The 17131-nt window shown below is 47.6% G+C and overlaps 2 protein-coding genes across 2 annotated transcripts in view; both read left to right on the top strand.

Annotated features, from left to right (window-relative positions):
• Positions 1 to 970: 970 nt before the first annotated feature.
• Positions 971 to 4180, top strand: RPLP0 (ribosomal protein lateral stalk subunit P0). Its single transcript, XM_075718510.1, has 7 exons — positions 971 to 1119; positions 1622 to 1797; positions 1895 to 1982; positions 2259 to 2405; positions 2886 to 3071; positions 3442 to 3582; positions 3943 to 4180. Exons 1-7 carry the CDS (start codon positions 1066 to 1068, stop codon positions 4105 to 4107), a joined length of 957 nt encoding a protein of 318 aa, XP_075574625.1. The 5' UTR covers positions 971 to 1065; the 3' UTR covers positions 4108 to 4180.
• Positions 4181 to 4582: 402 nt separating this feature from the next.
• The window catches only part of GCN1 (GCN1 activator of EIF2AK4), a 46039-nt gene continuing 33490 nt past the window's right edge, over positions 4583 to 17131 (top strand). The window contains exons 1-16 of the mRNA XM_075719247.1: positions 4583 to 4600; positions 7180 to 7282; positions 7841 to 7904; positions 8508 to 8639; positions 9842 to 9950; positions 10669 to 10767; positions 10850 to 10984; positions 11494 to 11562; positions 11649 to 11757; positions 12163 to 12237; positions 12497 to 12625; positions 12853 to 12903; positions 13321 to 13419; positions 13695 to 13868; positions 15372 to 15524; positions 16891 to 16983. Coding sequence (XP_075575362.1) covers positions 4583 to 4600; positions 7180 to 7282; positions 7841 to 7904; positions 8508 to 8639; positions 9842 to 9950; positions 10669 to 10767; positions 10850 to 10984; positions 11494 to 11562; positions 11649 to 11757; positions 12163 to 12237; positions 12497 to 12625; positions 12853 to 12903; positions 13321 to 13419; positions 13695 to 13868; positions 15372 to 15524; positions 16891 to 16983 — 1612 coding nt within the window. The remainder of the gene's footprint in view (positions 4601 to 7179; positions 7283 to 7840; positions 7905 to 8507; positions 8640 to 9841; positions 9951 to 10668; positions 10768 to 10849; positions 10985 to 11493; positions 11563 to 11648; positions 11758 to 12162; positions 12238 to 12496; positions 12626 to 12852; positions 12904 to 13320; positions 13420 to 13694; positions 13869 to 15371; positions 15525 to 16890; positions 16984 to 17131) is intronic.

Here is a 17131-nt window from a genome sequence, read left to right as displayed (position 1 = left end):
GTCCAAAATGTTATTTGATTTCAGATGCAGTTTTAGGGTAGGACAGCTATGCTGCTGTGCAAGTGGCCTGGGAGGGTGGTGTGTGGGGAGAAGGCTCAGGATGGTGCCGAAGGAGGGACCCCCCGTGCAGAGAGGGGTGGGTGGGGGGTACTCCCTGGAGGCTGCTCCTTGGGGAGGTTTTGTCTTTAGAGGCCGCAGCCCTGTGCGCAGCCCCCCCCGGACCACGTGCTACCCCTGGGAAAGGTCTTTCATGGCACGTCCGGGCTGGGCTGTGGGATGCTCCACTGGGTCGACAGTTATTTGATATCTTTCTCCCTTGTAAACTTCTAACTCTTCTTCCCCGCCCCCCCCCCCCCCCCCCCCCTTAAAATTCTTGCAGTTACGCTATAATAAAATTTTTACCGTTATTCTCACACGTGTGTTGCGATTGTTTCTAGCCCTTAAGCTTGTGAGAAATCAGAAACAAAGCGGCTCACCCCTCAGGGGCTGCTGCGGCGGGGGTGCTCCGGGGGAAGCGCCCGCTGGCCCCGCCGCAGCCCGCGGCCCCCGCAGCTCGCCCCGGCCCTGCGCCGCCGCGCGCTCCTCCGGCCGCCAGGGGGCGGCCCACGCCCAGCTGCGCGTTCCGCCGCCGCGCGGCCTCCTGCATCCCCCGGGCCTTCCGCCGGCGGCAGGCGCGCTGCTCAATGAGAACGGCGGCCCGCCCTGATTGACACGCGGTGGGTAGCCAATGGGGTGAGGTGGAGTACCCTCGCAGCTCGCTGCGATTGGGCGTGAGTCGCCCTATAAAAGGAGGTGGGCCCGCCCTCCGGCCTTTCTTTCCCGGAGCCCTCGTGGAGGTGGGTGCGCGGCGCGGCGGCTCCTGTGAGGCCGGGCCGGGGCGGGGCGGGACCGTACCCAGACCGTACCTGGGGTCTTGGGCCGCTGCCGGGCTGTCGGGCGGGGAGCGCGGAGCCGCGGGGAGGAGGCGGGGAAGGGAAGGGTGCGGACCCGCCTGAGCGGCGCTTCTCCCTGGCAGGTCACAGCTCGTCTTTAAACCCACCGGGCGATCCTTGGAGCACCGCCGCGATGCCCAGGGAAGACAGGGCTACGTGGAAGTCCAACTATTTTATGAAAATCATCGTGAGTGTCGGCGCGGCCCCGGAGGCCCGAGGCCCGCCCCGGAGGCCCGAGGCCCGCCCCGGAGGCCCGGCCCTGGTGGGGCGCTGCCGCCGCCTGGGCTTCGGGGGCGATCGCGGCCCACAGGGAGCGGTCCTGGAGCTGCTCGGGGCAGCGGGAATCGGGCTGGCGTGTCTGTGGGGGGTCTTATTAAAAAAAAAGAAAGCTTGTCTTTTTAAGGATTACGTGGCGATAAGAGGAGATTAAGACAGTCCAGATCGGGCCGTTTTTAAGACTCCTGTGAGAATTTGCTGTGGTAGTTACAGAGATAACTTATTCAGAGATATAACTAGATGGCTGAGTGGAAGGTGCAGCCATGTGGTTCACCCCACGTCAGTTTGAGCTGAGCACTCTCAAATTTGTGATAGAGGTTTTTTTTTTACATTTTAACATGTTGAGGTTTTAATGCTGCTCTCTGTACTGGTCCAGTTTTCTTTGTATAGTTACAGTATTTTTCTTGCTATAGCAACTGCTGGATGATTACCCAAAATGTTTTATTGTGGGAGCAGACAATGTGGGATCCAAGCAGATGCAGCAAATCCGTATGTCCCTGCGTGGGAAAGCTGTTGTGCTGATGGGGAAGAATACTATGATGCGCAAAGCTATTCGTGGTCATCTGGAGAATAACCCTGCCTTAGAAAAGTGGGTATTGCTGTCCGAATGTACTCCTGGTGCCTCTCTTTGGGAGGAGGAGACGTTGTCTGAGAAGCAGAACTGAAGGCTGTCATCTTTCCTTCAGGCTGCTGCCTCACATCCGTGGGAACGTGGGCTTTGTCTTCACCAAGGAGGATCTGACTGAGATCCGGGACATGCTGCTGGCTAACAAGGTAGGGAAGATCGGCCCTCACGATGTCTCTGGGCTGGCAGATATGGAATTAAAAATAAAACTGAATCTTCATGGGGGATGCTTGTTTAGTAGGAGTCCTCAAGGGTTGGAAATTAGGCCCCTGCAGCCTTAGCCAAACTGCTTAAGTTCAGTTCTCTCATTTGTGTGTGCCTGGGTGCTGTCCATCCTAGAGGAATGCTTCAGAAAGGAGTTGATGCCATCCCACAAGACCTGAGAGGTGAGCATTCTTCCAGCTTCTTGTTTCCCCTTTCCCCAGGTGCCAGCTGCTGCCCGCGCTGGTGCTATTGCACCTTGCGATGTAACTGTGCCGGCCCAGAACACGGGTCTTGGACCTGAGAAGACCTCCTTTTTCCAGGCCTTGGGCATCACCACGAAGATTTCCAGAGGGACCATTGAAATTCTGGTGAGTGAGCAGTGTGCTGCTGTTGTTGAAGCTCTCCCTTGACTGGAGGGCCCTCGTTGCAGCAGTTGAGGGAGCTGTAAAGATTAAAGCTCCCATTAGTGCTGAAATACTGTATCATCAGTCTGTTGCGCTTTGGGAACTTGAAGGAGGATGTCTGGCTTGGCTCAGGTATGCAGTACGGGGGGATTTAAGTTCTCCATCAGATCTCAGCTGTGTGGGTAGGCTCTGCTGGAGGAACTCACCGGCGAGCTACCTGTAGGTAATGCAGGAAGGGCGCTGCCTTTCTAGCTGAGATGCACCTGCTTGTGCGGTCTAGGGCTTTCTCAACTTGTGGAGCTGAAGTTGGAGCCTGTTTTTGTTGTGCTCATTTGTTCCTTCAATTCCATCTCTTGCTATTGGAAATGTGCGTTTGTGTCCCCTTGCATTGACACGCCTGAATTTCTTTGCGCGTGTTCACTCCTTTTCCCCTTATTTCCTCAGAGCGATGTGCAGCTCATCAAGACCGGAGACAAAGTGGGTGCCAGCGAAGCCACCCTGCTGAACATGCTGAACATCTCCCCCTTCTCTTTCGGGTTGGTGATCCAGCAAGTCTTTGACAATGGCAGCATTTACAATCCTGAAGTGCTGGACATCACTGAGGAGACCTTGCACAAGCGCTTCCTGGAGGTGGGTGCCACAACCCATATCTGTTATGTTCTACCTCTCCGCTTCCCTGCTGTTGCAGCCACCACTGCCCCAGAATGAGGTATCATCCCTGGTATTTTCCATGAGGTCCTGCAGAGCCAGGAGCTCTCCCTGGTGCCCTGCAGAAACAGTCCGTCAGGGAGTACCTTCTGTAGGCTTTTTCATCCGCAGAAAGCATTGGAGGCCCTTTAGGTCTTGATGCCTTGTCTAATTTCAGTGGAGCTGTGTTACTTGTGTGCATTGCATGCTATCCCTCGTTACGTTGGCAGTGTAGAAACGTAACATCATCTGCCGTGGTTTCTAGTCCAGGTTATTTCTCAGAGCACAGAAACATGAGTCTCTCTCCTCACAGGGTGTTCGTAATGTTGCCAGCGTCTGTCTGCAAATTGGGTACCCGACCATTGCTTCCGTGCCCCACTCCATCATCAATGGGTACAAGCGGGTCCTAGCTGTGGCGGTGGAGACGGACTACACCTTCCCACTGGCTGAAAAGGTAATGGCTGAGCGATCTGCTGCTCAGAGGGGTGTTAAAAATGCAGCCAGGCACTTTCACAGAAACACCTCGTGTGTCACCTGGTTTGAAAGGACTTGGACCCGCCTGTGTGCAAGGGACCTGTCCTGAAAAGGGGTGCTTGCTTTCGTGTTGTGTACGAATGGCAGGAGAAAGCTGAATTACCTGGCATTCCTTCCTCCCTGGGGCTATTTCACCTGAGTGTAGCTGAAATGTTTCTGATTCTTCATATATGGCAGTGATAAGTGCATCATTTGGCTTCCGGCAAGCTGCAAGTGTTGCCTTTATGACAACATGTTTGTTTCCTTTGAGTTTAGTTTCCCCCCACCCCCTCTTTTGCAGGTGAAGGCCTTCCTGGCAGACCCCTCTGCTTTTGTGGCGGCCATGCCTGTGGTAGCTGAAGCTGCTGCACCTGCTGCCGCTGCCGCTGCTGCTCCGGCGAAAGAGGCAGTGAAGGAGGAATCGGAGGAGTCTGATGAGGACATGGGATTCGGTCTCTTTGACTAACAGCAGCCACCGTCTGTCTGTTTGTGTCAGAGTTGCTCCACCGGGAGAAATAAAAAGCTATTTTACACCTTCACGTGTGCCTGCATCGATGGCGTGGTCCCCAGATCACCGGGGGCTTGGGAAAGGTGTAATCCCCGGGGCTCCCGTGTGCCGCAGAGGAGCGCTTGTTCCTCGGGGCCTGCTGCTCTCGGCGGCCGCTGGCAGCGCAGCCCTCCCTGCCCTCAGCCAGGGCTGAGCAGAGGCCTCGCCCGGCAGCTTGTCTGGGCGGAGGAGGCCCCGCCCGCCCCTCCCCGTTCCCCTGCGCTCAGGGCTGGGCTCCGCCTGGCGCTGGGGCCGGGGCTCCCCGCGCAGCCCAGGCCAGGCCAGGCCAATCCAGGCCGCAGCGCCGTCGCCATAGAGACGGGCCCGCCCCGGCCGGCTCAGCGCGCTGCTTGCACCGGAAGCCGCTACCGCTTCCGGGGTCGCAGGCGGCGCCATGGCGGCCGACACGCAGGTGAGTGCGGGACGGGCCCGTGGCGCGGCGGTCGCCGCTCGGTGAGGGCGGCGGCGGTGGTGGTCGCTGCCCGGGGCCGCGCCTGCTCCCGCGCCGCTGCGCTCCCTCGGCCCGTCTGCGGGGCTCGGCCCGGTGCCTGCGGCCGGCCGGGGACGTGGCAGCCTGCCCGGGCGCGTCCCGGGGCGGGAAGGCCGCGGCGGCGCTGCCCGCTGGAGCCGCCCGCCGGGAGGCCGCACCGGCGCTGTGCCCCGGCCCGCGGGGCAAGGGAAGGGGTGCCCCGCTGTCGGTCTCTTTACACCGGGGAGGCGGCCGGGGAGCCCGGGCTGAGCCGCCGCTCCCTGAGCGGCTGCCAGGGGCGGCTGCGGCCCGGAGGCGGGCGAGGGACGGCGCCTGCCCAGCTCAGGAGGGTCCCGGCCGCTCCCGAAGTGAGTTCGAGATAAACGACTGGCACAGGCTGCGTCCCTCCTGGTTGCGTCTCGTGTGCGGCTGCCGGGAGCACCGTTCAGAAAGGGAGAACCCGGAACCCGAGCCTTGTCCCCGCTCCGGGCTGCTGAGTGGGGCCCGCCAGCGTGTAACCACTCCCGAGTGCCCGGGCTGCCTGGGATCGCCTGTTACGCCCTGACGGACTTTTTTCTCCAGCTTGGTGTGTTAGGTTGGGATGTTCCCAAGGCAAATCCTAGCCTTTCAGTATAAGGTCCTTACTAGTACAAGCATTGTGTTTGTTCTCTGTATTTGTTTGCAGCAGCGTCGCTTGCGTTCTAGCTTTGTAACGCATGTGCATATACATCCTAATAAAAAGAAAAAGCAAATGGGTGAAGCCTGTCCCAGCAGCTCTTCGTGGAGACTGGGGAGTCATAGTTTGTGCCGTTTGTGTAAGTCACTAAGCTGCTTGGGAAGTCCTGTAGGTTATACATGATTTATATTTTTAATTTCTAGATTGCTGGGATAATTTGAATGTGGTTTTCATGTCTGTGCATCTCCCTGCTTGTGATTAAGCAGCATGAGTAAGTGCAGCTTGGTTTGAGTTTGCATATGATGAACTCATGTAATTGAAAGGTCTGAAAGAAGATGAGCTCTTTAATGGCGGCTTGTTCTGTCAATTCAGATGGTGACGACTGACATTGGTTGTACTCCACGGGTCCAATGTTCAGAGGTGCAGCCCCACTTTCAACCAGTTTTTAAGGTGTGAGATGGTCACAGGGTTGGGGAGGTGTGGACAGCCTCTCTGAATCCCAGGTAGCGACTGCGCAGGATTACCCTTCCTGTGTGTTAGCAAAAAAGCTTCAGTGAAAGTAGCTCTTGAGAAAGATGGAGGCAATTGCTGTTTCTCAGTTGCCAGGTTTCCTGTGCTTAGAAAAACACCTGTTGTGGCAAAACTGGTGGAGTTTTGCCTGAAGAGGGAAAGAGCAGTTTTGATGAGTTTCTAAAGGCATGCTTATTTGCTGCCCTTCCTAAAGATGATGATGATTATTATTAAGATATAAAGTTGCTCAGTTCAAGAGCTGAATTTTAAAAGCCTTTCTTGGAGAGCTGTGTTTTTGTTTATGCAAATGCAGAAAACCTGTGAGCGTAGACCTGGGTGAGCCCTGTTCAGCCCACACAAAGTCTTTTATCCTGCATTCTTTGCAAAACTTGGAAGTTCATGGAAATGGTTTCAGTAGTTCAAGGAGCTGGTTGCTGAGAACTTAAACTTCTTTCTCGTCTTTTGAGACAATGTATCTCACTATCTCAATACCGCTTGAAAACTGAAGCAAGCTATTTACAGGAGGTAAAGTCGGTGAGCAGTCTCGGTCCCTTCCTGCTGGCAGATCCAGGCACACAGTAGTGCAGGCATGAAAAAAACCATTCAGTTGTGTGATGTGATTTTTTGTTTTGCTTGGATAACCTTGGGCGCTACTGATTAGTGTGTGGAAGGAGTTTGATAGCGAGGCGAAACCTTTTGTAATCTGTTGAGGCCAATTTACAAAATCCCTGCGACGTGCCTGTTAATTCTGGAAAAGACTAAAGGCAAGTGGTTCATTCTTTTGCTGGGCCTGTGTACAGAATTTCACAACTATTGACAGCCTGAAACCACAGGTCAGTTTTTCAGGATGGGCAGTTACAGTCAGCCCTGGGCCATCTGCAGTCAGAAGTCCCCCTTCGGGCCTGAGTGGGCTTTAGGAGATAAGGTACACTGAAAAGCACCTTTGTGTTCTTGAAGCACTTTTTTTTTCTTTCTTTTTTTTTTTTTTTTTTTGGTCCTTTTAAAGGTCCCATACTCTAGGCTATTGATCCTACCTCTCACTCTGTCCTACTTTTAGAGGGATAAATGTATCTTACAGAGCATGAGTATCGTGACAGGGACACAGGTTAACAAACAGAAAGCCATCATCCTTCAGCTGAAGGGTGAGGTTTCTGAGTTTCATCGTGTATGATGTGCAGTGACCCCTTCCCCAGCAGATAAGACCGTGGGTGCTCACATTTGGTCACTAAGAGGTCGTGTGGTGGCAGACGACATGTTTTGTTTGCCTTGGTTTTGTGTTCTGTGCGTTGATATCAAAGGCAGTCTGATGTTTTTTCTTCTGTCTGTGTGGTTTTAGATTTCTGATACACTGAAGCGGTTTGCGGTAAAAGTGACCACAGCCAGCGTGAAGGAACGGAGAGAAATCCTCAGTGAGCTGGGAAAATGCATTTCTGGGAAAGGTAAAAACTTTGGGGCACTGTTCTGGTTATCAGGGTGGAGAAGAATGTTAAAATATTTTGTTTCAAAGGCTGTGTGAAATTTGTGCGTAGTTTTTTGAAGCAGGGAGCTGGCAGCATTTAGAGTCTTTGCTTTCTCACAGCATTAATTCTAAGCATGGGTTTTGTAGGTAACACCGAAGTCCAGTTACTAGCACATGTGCTTTTCCGGTTAGTAGTACATATATATATATATATATATATGTGGAGAGAGTATGGAAGATTTTAGATGGTTTTAATAAAACTGTTGAAACAAAATTAAAAAAAACCTTTTTGATTTCTCTCATTTTCTGAAGATGACTGTGCAATAGTGTATGTTCCAATTTTGCCCTTATTTTTAAAAATACATGTAAAATGCATAAAAAGAGAGAACTCTGACTATGATCCTTGCAAACAATTTCATAGAGGTATAGAGGCTGTGAGCAGTTCACTGATTTTGGTTGTGAAGTGAATGATGTTTGTGTTAATGGTTAACAGCTCAGTGATTTGTGAAGAAATATTTTGAAATACAATCTGTTACAGATCTTCCAGAGGGTGCAGTGAAAGGCCTTTGCAAACTTTTCTGCCTTACTCTGCATCGATACCGGTGAGTAAATTGATGTAGAAAGACTCTATTATTTAATCTATCAGTATTTATGTATTTGTTAGTTAAACTGGTATGGAGCATCTGGAAATGTTAGTGTGCAGTGTCACATAGATGTGTATGACACTGAAAGATACTATCTAGTAATTAGGCTCTCAAGTTATGTTTGACATTAAAAAGTTTTACAACGCTTACCTTGTGTTTCACTTTTAATTTTGAAATTAAAACCCACCTTGCATCCTGTGGTTAAGTCTGCAAGAATGAATGCCTATGTTCTTGAGAAGCAAGACTAAGGTGTAGGTGTCTTAGACATCTTTTAGACACTTTTAGATTGGATTAAATTGTGGCCTGTTGTAGAGAAGCTGTTCAGAACCTGTGTTTTCTTCTGCAACGTGCCAGAGAGCCTCGACATAACTTCTGTCAGCTGAAGAAGGGAATGGGACTTTTTGCCAGAAACTTTTCCTCTTCTTGGAACAGCAAGGATAAAATAACTATTAGCTCAACTGCTGAAATGCGGAAGCAGAGCCCTTTGTGTGATGCAAGTGTAGTAATGTGTAATGTTGGCAGGATTTATAATGTTCACGGAGACAATATTTTTCATTCTAGCGATGCAGCATCCCGCAGAGCCCTGCAGCTGGCGCTTCAGCAGCTCGCAGAATCCCAGCCAGATGCAACAGCAAAAAACCTTCTGCAGTCACTTCAGTCTTCAGGGATCAGCGGCAAGGCTGGAGTTCCCAGGTGCTGGATAAGTTGCTTTGTGTGGAAGCAGTTCTGAGTTGCTGGTAGTTGCTGGTAGTTGCTCTTGTGTTCAGAATGATTCTTCTGCTGCTGCTTGCCAGAGGTGTTAAAAACATTTAGAGACGAAGCTGTTAATGACCGTTCAAATGTTCCTCTCTTACCTCTTTCACGTCTTCGGGGAAAGCAGAAGGACTTTCTTGGTGTTACTGCTGGTGGATTGGGTCTGAGTTACGGTTTTGCTTTTGTTAACCTTCAAGTCTGGAGAGATGAGGAACAAACTCTTTTATCAAAACAGTCTCCAAAATAATGAGGAAAGGTGATTTCCTTGCCCATCTGGTGTTCAGCTGGTGGAATTCAAGACCTTATTACAGACAGGGAGACAATGAAATTTGAAGCTGAGCTGAGAAACACACAGCTCTTCTATTGTGGTAGCATGTGGGAACACTAGTCGTTCCAAAAGGTGACTTAAGGTATTGTTCAGGTGATACAGGCCACAGAGTGCCGTCCTGCAATGCCTCCGTGGCTGAATAGAAGTGTAGCTTTTAGAAAAATACCTGATCTTCGTTTAAAGGCTTGCGGTGATATGATATCCATCCTTCAGTCTTGGTGGCTGGCCTTGTGTACAAGGACACTTTCTACGTTCTTTCACTTTGAGGGAGAGATCAAAATGGGGTGAGGATCCTCAGGGGCCTGTAAGGTGGGATCCGTTACCTGAAGTGAGAAGAGAGAGCAGAAACCAGAACTGAGTAGTGTGCCAGGAGGGAATGTAAGCTGAGAAACGATTTGGCAGTCTAAGGCTGGGAAGCTCTGACAGTAAAGATCAGCAGCAGATGAGAAATCTTGAGTCACTTTTTGGGCACTCTCAGTTGGCAAAGTAGTTAACTCATTTCTGTAATGCCACTGGGAAGATGCAAAAATGGTCTTTCTTCTGCTAAGGTTTTTCATTCCCAGCAGGCAAGATTTAGCCTCTTTTGTGCCATTCAGAAGTTCTAAGTGTTAAACAGGAGCTGGAACACATAGCTTATGAGGAGTAGTTATTTCCTTTAAATACTAAGACTTTAGCTGTATTTTTCTGTGATAAAATTGCCTTGCTTATAAGGTGGTGTTCTGACTTGGGCGAAGATGAATCTGTTATGGACTAGTAAGTGTAAGTTACATACTGGGAGCTGTAGATTTACCTTCTTCTCCCATTTATACAACAGTAAGAGCAGTGGATCTGCAGCTCTGCTGGCACTCTCCTGGACATGCCTGCTTGTACGCACAGTCTTTCCAACACCTGACAAGAGACAGGGAGAAACATGGAAAAAACTGGTAGGTTCTTTTTGGTTTGCAGAAATACCCCTTTGGAGATAAGGGCTTAAGTGTTTCCAATGTATTTTAAGTTGCTGGAACATAGCAAATAATTCTGAATGTAACTGATAATGTCATGTTAAAATCCAGGTTTACATGATAGTCTTTTTTGCTTTCTGGTGTGATCTCTCCTGTTCTGCTGGAGAAAGCAGGAGGTGTATAAAGCACAGGAGTGGAGCAGTCTTGTACCTGTACAGAGTTGCTCTGCGTACTATGGTGTATACCAGTGTTTCTAGACTGTGTGTTGTAGCAGTGCCTCCAAGGTGCAGTCTGCAGCATGGCATGAATTTCTTGTGCCTCCCTTGAAGTAGCTGCATGTGATATTCTGTCATATAGTGTCAAGTAGCTTTTTGCTTTCTTTTCACCTACTTTAACAACTTGAGCCTGTGACCATCTCATAGCACCTTGGAATATAGTTGGAACACATTTTAAGAAGTGATGTAATCTGATATAAATTGCTGTTTTCAAAGTCAAGAGTTTCCAAAACTGTTTAGGCATGGTTCTGCAGAGTGGTGTGTGTGGGATGCAAGCAATGGCAGCTTGTTGGAAGAACTTATATGACCTAAGGACTTTTTCCTAAGCAGATTCAGCTCATCACTGGCATCTGATATACCTTGTTTGATCCGAGCTCTCTGAGAAGCAGGTGTGTGAAGGTTTTCTTGGCTGTTTCCCTTGGCAGGTGGAGGTTCAGTGTTTGCTCCTTTTGGAAGTCCTGGGAGGTTCTCATAAGCAGGCGGTGGATGGGGCTGTGAAGAAATTGAACAGGCTGTGGAAGGAGGTGATGTATGCCTTATGTGACCATATTCAGTAACTGTTCTAGGTTCTGTTGTGTTAATGTGCCTTGCTATTTTTCTTTTCAGAACCAAGATCTGGTGGATCAGTACCTTTCCGTCATTCTTGGTCTTGAACCAAACCAGAGTTACGCTGCAATGCTGGGACTTGTGGTGCAGTTTTGCACAGCCCAGAAAGAGATTGATATTATTAAACGATACAAGGTAAGTCTGTCGTGCTACCTTTTTTTTTTCGATAATAAGTAGCGTCACTCTTATCATGGAGAAGGGGGCTGAACAGATGTCTCAGTGAGGTTGGTACTTTGCATCTGCCCCTGGTTTCATTATGTGTCAATTCAGTATTCATGCACTTCTGACTAAAGTAGCTGGGACTGTTTTAAAGAGGAGGTGCCAGATATGTGGCTTTTTGCTGTGGCCTCTGCATTTATGTAGATGGCCAACAGTGCAGCTTTCTGCCTTGTCCCTGTTGTAGGAATGGAAGGCAGCATTTAGCTCTCAGTGCGTTTTGAGTGTTGGGCTGAAGAGTAGAGCAGAGAGCACTGATCTCTGCTTGAGTGTCTTACGTGAGAATGGAAGCAAAGCTTCTGCTTAGTGGATAGGGCTGCCTTCCAGAGGAGAATGGGGTGCGGTATCAAGCCTGGCTTCCTGATGGTGCGTGGGGAGCTGTGTATAGGTTGCGATGTGGTTGTAATTTGGTGTTTCTGCTTGTTCAGAGTGCTCTTCTGGATTTCTACTTGAAGACCATCCTTATGAGCAAGACAAAGCCTCAGAAGCGCGTACTGGTGAGACATACTGTTACAGAGCTGTTTGTGCTTTTGTCCTATGTGCAATGTCCACTGCTGTGCTGAGCGCTTTGTTCCCTTTGCAGGACAGCTGTTCCCCACTTCTTCGGTACATGTCTCACGCTGAATTCAAGGACTTAGTTTTGCCAACTCTGCAGAAATCCCTGCTACGGAGTCCTGAGAACGTAATTGAAAGTGAGTCTGTCATCTCTTTACATTGCTCTGTCAAAGAGCATGAACAGTTGTTCCTTAGAGGTCTGGAGTTGTGGTGGGACTGTGTATCTCTGGACTATGCTTTTGGTCCTGTGAGCACAGGCAGCAGGATTGTCTGGCATCTAAGGATTGGATGTGGAGAAGCAACATTTGTGGTGTGATCCCAAGTGTCTGGGTATGTGATAGCTGCTGTTTGCATTGAGGACAGAATTTCACAGCTGAGTGCTAAGAATAATCCTGAAATTAATCTGTTCACTGGGCATCAATTTCAGTGTTTTTTCTTCCTACTGACTGTCTGCTCTTGATGTGAACTGTGGGGAAGGGTGTATTAAAATGCTAAAACCAGTTAATTAAAATGTAATATGCCATTATCTCTTCTGTCTTCAGCAATCTCTTGCTTGCTTGTATCTGTGAACCTGGATCTCAGCCAGTATGCTCTAGACATTGTGAAAGGACTGGCCAGTAAGTACTCTAACTTCTGGAGGAAATGACGAATTCAGAATAAAACTTTCTTCAACTTTCTGGCTGTACCTCTAACAGCTTGATTACTGGTGAAGAGGTTGTTTTATGTGGGAGGGAGGATGATGCTGTAACTTGGAACTGGAATAGTTCACGTGATGGTTCCAGAAGCTGAGTTAAGCACACGTAAAGATATGTCCTTGTCTTGCTGATTTTATGCAGTTTGTCATAAGGAGCTCTTAGCTTGTGCATTGTGTGCTAGGTCATCTGAAATCCAACAGTGTGCAGCTGATGGATGAAGCCGTTGTGGCATTAAAGAACTTGGCTCGACAGTGTAGTGATCCTTCGGCTGTGGAGTCGCTGGGCAGACACCTTTTTGCCATCTTAGGGGGTGAGTAAATTGTAGGATAAACAGTGGAGGTGAATAAAGGTTTGCCAGCTTCAAGAAGTTTTGTGTATTGTATTTTCTGTTGTCTTTAGCTGCCTGTATGGTAGCGGTGGCTCAACCTGTATCAGGGGTAAATGGGTCAAGCCTTTGTATTTTTAGAGACTATTCTTGATGTGCCACATAGCTGTTGTCTCTAAGTCAGCCGTCACCCATTTGTTTCTTGTTGGCAGGCTCAGAAGGGAAGCTGACAGTTGTTGCTCAGAAGATGAGTGTCCTTTCAGGTGAGGATCCTAGAAGAAAGCTGCTTCTCTGGTGGAGCAAATTCAGCAGAAGGCTGACTGAAAGGGATCTGTACTTAAACCTCTAGGATTCCATGCCTGTCGTTCCAAATTGGCTGTGGTTAATGTCATAGAGGCTGCTGGATACCACATGCTAGTTCTTGACTTTCTCTTCAAAGGAAATAATTGGCTGGTAGGCTAAAATGTTTTATGCAAGGAAGAAGATGACTGTATCCTGAGTAAAAATGAAGACAGAGGTCCTGCACTGTTGGTACATGGTGGATGTGACATCCAGATATAGTGACAAGAGAGAGGTGTCTGTACAAGGATTGAAGTGTGAAGGGTCATTCTTGATTGTTTTTAGATTGTGCAGCAAGTGCTGGTAGTTTGGGAACTAATGAGAGAATTCTGTCCTTTCAGGGATTGGCAGCCTTAGTCACCATGTGGTTTCTGGATCCTCTAGCCAAGCTCTGACTGGAACTGTGGCTGAGCTTTTCATCCCTTTCCTGCAACAAGAAGGTGAGACCTCTTGCCTTTGTTCTGGGTTTGCTAAACTGCTTTCGTCTTGAGCAGGATTTTCATATGGTCTGTTCTGCAGGATAAATCCGGATTCTTGCCTGTTGTGCTATAAAGTCCCTTGCCCTGTTTTGATGAGCAGCCCCATGGAGACAGTGCTATGAGAAGCACGTACATTTTTTTCCTGCCTCCTCCTGATGTTGTTACCCGCTTTCTGGTTTATGTTCCTGTGTTTTATGCAATTGCTGTACTGATGTGAGCTCTGTGTTACTTCCTAGTCCATGAAGGCACGTTGGTTCATGCAGTCTCTGTCCTGGCTCTTTGGTGTGTTCGGTTCACCACGGAAGTTCCTAAGAAGCTGGTAGAGTGGCTAAAGAAAGCCTTCAGCCTTAAAACCTCTACTTCAGCTGTGAGACATGCCTACCTGCAGTGCATGCTAGCCTCTTTCAAAGGTAAAACTGTGCAGCTATTAATAAATCTCTTGACTGTGTGGTTTAAGAGAAGAGTAATCAACTTTTGTACTTCCTAAGTAGATAGCTGTGTGGATTAAGAAAGATTTTATAAGGCAATATCTATTCAATGACCTCCTCCATATTTCTCCTTAAACTCTCTTTTACCTTCAAGTTTATAAAGATGGTTTGTCTCCTTGTATAACTAGCATCACTGCCCATCGTGCTGCCTTTTCATATACCTCCAAAGGAATTTTTGATTGCTTTTGATTTTTGTCTTATACTTGGATTGTAAGGTTTCTAGCTTGGGAACCATGCTTTTGTTTTATATAGCACCCAGCACACTGGCATCCTGGTCTGTGGCTTCGGTTCTCAGAAGCTTTAAAAAAAATACAAAAAAATTAATATGTTTGAAATGAAGGTCTTCAGAAATTCTAAACTTTTGGTGATCCTTTTGAGATTTGCTTCTGTTGGTCCTATCCCCTTTGACTTCCATATTTCATCCATGGGTCAATAGGCAATCAGTGGGATGCCTGTATGTGAGATGTCTCGTTGATGGTGTGTGAATTAAAAATCATCCTATGATACAATGGATTTGCCATAATTTCCTCAATATGGATACGAGTGAAATTGTAATTCTACATTTTTCTATTGTAGCTACCAGGAATTTCTGTGCTATCATAGGGCTGAAAAAAACCCCACTCTAAAACTACTTAGATATCACAGGATGGTGATCCTTTCAGAGACATCAATATGGTAAACTTGAAGTTGCTCATGCTTGCCGTGGGCAGGGAGGATTACTTGTGTGTGATATGTGCAGCTGTTCAAGGGACCAGGGCTGAAAATAATTCATATTCCAAAATTATTTACTTGCCACTGGAACACTGACTACCGTTGCTTTGACCCACGCAGTGACGCATCCAACTGGGGCATAAAGAAAACAAGAGATTCTAACTCCTATGAGTTTATGGTTAAAACGCTACCTGCAAATACTTAATGTAGGAAATCGCAAGGTCTATTTTGTGTGAGGTGTTGCTTCTGGAAATACTGGGAACACCTAGCTCAATTTCTGTGGAAGTGAGGGTCGCAGACCAGTGGGATTCCTTGACTTGTGAATGTTTGAAGTGGAACAGATGGTTGTAGCTTGCCAGGAATTTACTTTCCCTCTCTCAGGAAAGCATAATCTTTGAGGTCAGACTTCCTGTGATTTGAACGAATTCCTTCAATGTAACTGAATTAGCGTTTTCTTTTGCATCCCATGAACAGAAAGTTGTATTGAGATGGGACTATTTTATCTGTGAGGAAAGGACTAAAGTGGTTATCATTCAGCTTTTCATAAAGTTTAATGATAGCAATTGGCAAATACTCTTGCAGATTCAGAGTCTTCCCAGTATGTGTCTGGTTCCTTTCCTTGTCTTATGACAACAGAAGAACCATTGATACCCTTGTGGTGTAAAGTGTGAAGGACCATGTTGTTTTGTAACTTGTCTCTTTCTGTCTCCTCAGGTGACACATTATTACAGGGAATGGACTTGCTGCCAATGCTGATCCAGACAGTGGAAAAAGCAGCATCTCAATGTACTCAGGTTCCCATGGTAACTGAAGGAGTTGCTGCAGCTTTGTTGATCTGCAGGATGTCTGTAATTGAGGGACAAACTGGTAAGGTCACAAAACATCTAGTAGAACCCAAAGTAAACAGGTTCTGAGGGTTAACACTTTTTCTTGACAATGAGCATGAGATACTATTCCTTAATGTGTGTTATTGTTTCTGCATAGAGAATCATTGCCCTTTTGTAAATCAGGGAAGGATTTATTCCCATCTCTCTCGGTTATGTCAATGAAGAATTCTTGCTCTTCCATGGCTTTGCAAATTGCAGTTTCCATTCACTTAGGGCAGTATTCCTCTTTATTCTGACAGAAGACATTCACCCAGACCTTACATGCTGGGACTTGACTGGTACATTAAAAATATTACTTGGTTGTTATTTGGGTGATATTTTTACAAACCATCTTTGGAAAGTAGGAGGACTGGATTTCTGTCTTCCATTAGAGGATTGTCGTGGTTTAGCCCCAGCCAGCGACTAAGCACCACGCAGCCGCTCGCTCACTCCCCCTGCCCTGATGGGATGGGGGAGAAAATCAGAGGAGTAAGAGTGAGAAACAGTCCTGGGTTGAGATAAGAACAGTTTAATAATTGAAATAAAGTAAAATAGTAATGATAAGAATAACAATATAATAATGATAATGATAATAACAATATACAAAACAAGTGATGCACAATGCAATTGCTCACCACCTGCCGACCGATACCCAGACAGTTCCCAAGCAGCAATTGCTGCTCCCTGGCCACCCCCCCCCCCCCCCCCCCCCCCCCAGTTTCTATACTGAGCATGATGTCATATGGTATGGAATAGCCCTTTGGTCAGTGTGGATCAACTATTCTGGCTGTGCCCCCCTCCCAGTTTCTTGTGCACCTGGCAGAGCATGGGAAGCTGAAAAGTCCTTGACTAGCATAAGCAGTACTTAGCAACAACTAAAACATCAGCATGTTATCAACATTCTTCTCCTACTAAATCCAAAACACAGCACTATGCCTGCTACTAGGAAGAAAATTAACTCTATTCCAGCTGAAACCAGGACAAGGATGTTACAAGAACTGTCTGAATTCATACATCTGCCAGGATATAAAATCCAGGTGTGTTCTGTCCATCAAAAGCAACACACCACTTTCCTCCTTTCCTTCATTTTTGGGAAGGCTTGCCCTATGAAAGATTAATGTGAAACAGACTTTACATTTCACAAGTGTAAGTCAGAGAAATAGATTTTTTTTTTTTCCCCTCAGCAGGTGTTTTTGGGGCATGTTTATAGTTCTGAATGAGAGAGATGAGAAGCTTTATAGCTGAAGACAAGTAAAGCTAGAAATGAGTGATTTCAGGAGACAGAGTTCTACTGTATTTTATGTATGCTGCTGAGTTCTGACTTATTTTGAAACATCCTTGATAGACATCTATTCTTTTCCTGTCAGAGTCTAAGCTGAGTGGTTTCTGGCAGCTGATTCTGGATGAGAAAAAACAAATTTTTACATCTGAGAAGTTCTTGCAGTCTGCTCCAGAGGAAGGTAAATTGTCAGTTATTGTGTATCCAGTTGCTGCTTAACTCTGTTACTTAGTACTTATAAGAGCTACTGTTGCTGTTAGCCCTGTTCCATGATCCTTGGCCGATCCAGTTTCAGATTAAAATGAACAGTGTGCTCTTTCAGAAGTACA

Source organism: Pelecanus crispus, chromosome 11 (genome assembly GCF_030463565.1).
Source record: "Pelecanus crispus isolate bPelCri1 chromosome 11, bPelCri1.pri, whole genome shotgun sequence".
Taxonomy (NCBI): domain Eukaryota; kingdom Metazoa; phylum Chordata; class Aves; order Pelecaniformes; family Pelecanidae; genus Pelecanus; species Pelecanus crispus.
This window is presented reverse-complemented; position numbering and strand designations above follow the sequence as displayed.

Bases quoted from the DNA above. Each gene is read 5' to 3' on its own strand.
- RPLP0 (XM_075718510.1), top strand. From the start codon at position 1,066: ATGCCCAGGGAAGACAGGGCTACGTGGAAGTCCAACTATTTTATGAAA. The intron at 1,798-1,894 runs GTGGGTATTGCT...TCTTTCCTTCAG, and splicing joins AATAACCCTGCCTTAGAAAA to GCTGCTGCCTCACATCCGTG. The intron at 2,406-2,885 runs GTGAGTGAGCAG...TTATTTCCTCAG, and splicing joins GAGGGACCATTGAAATTCTG to AGCGATGTGCAGCTCATCAA.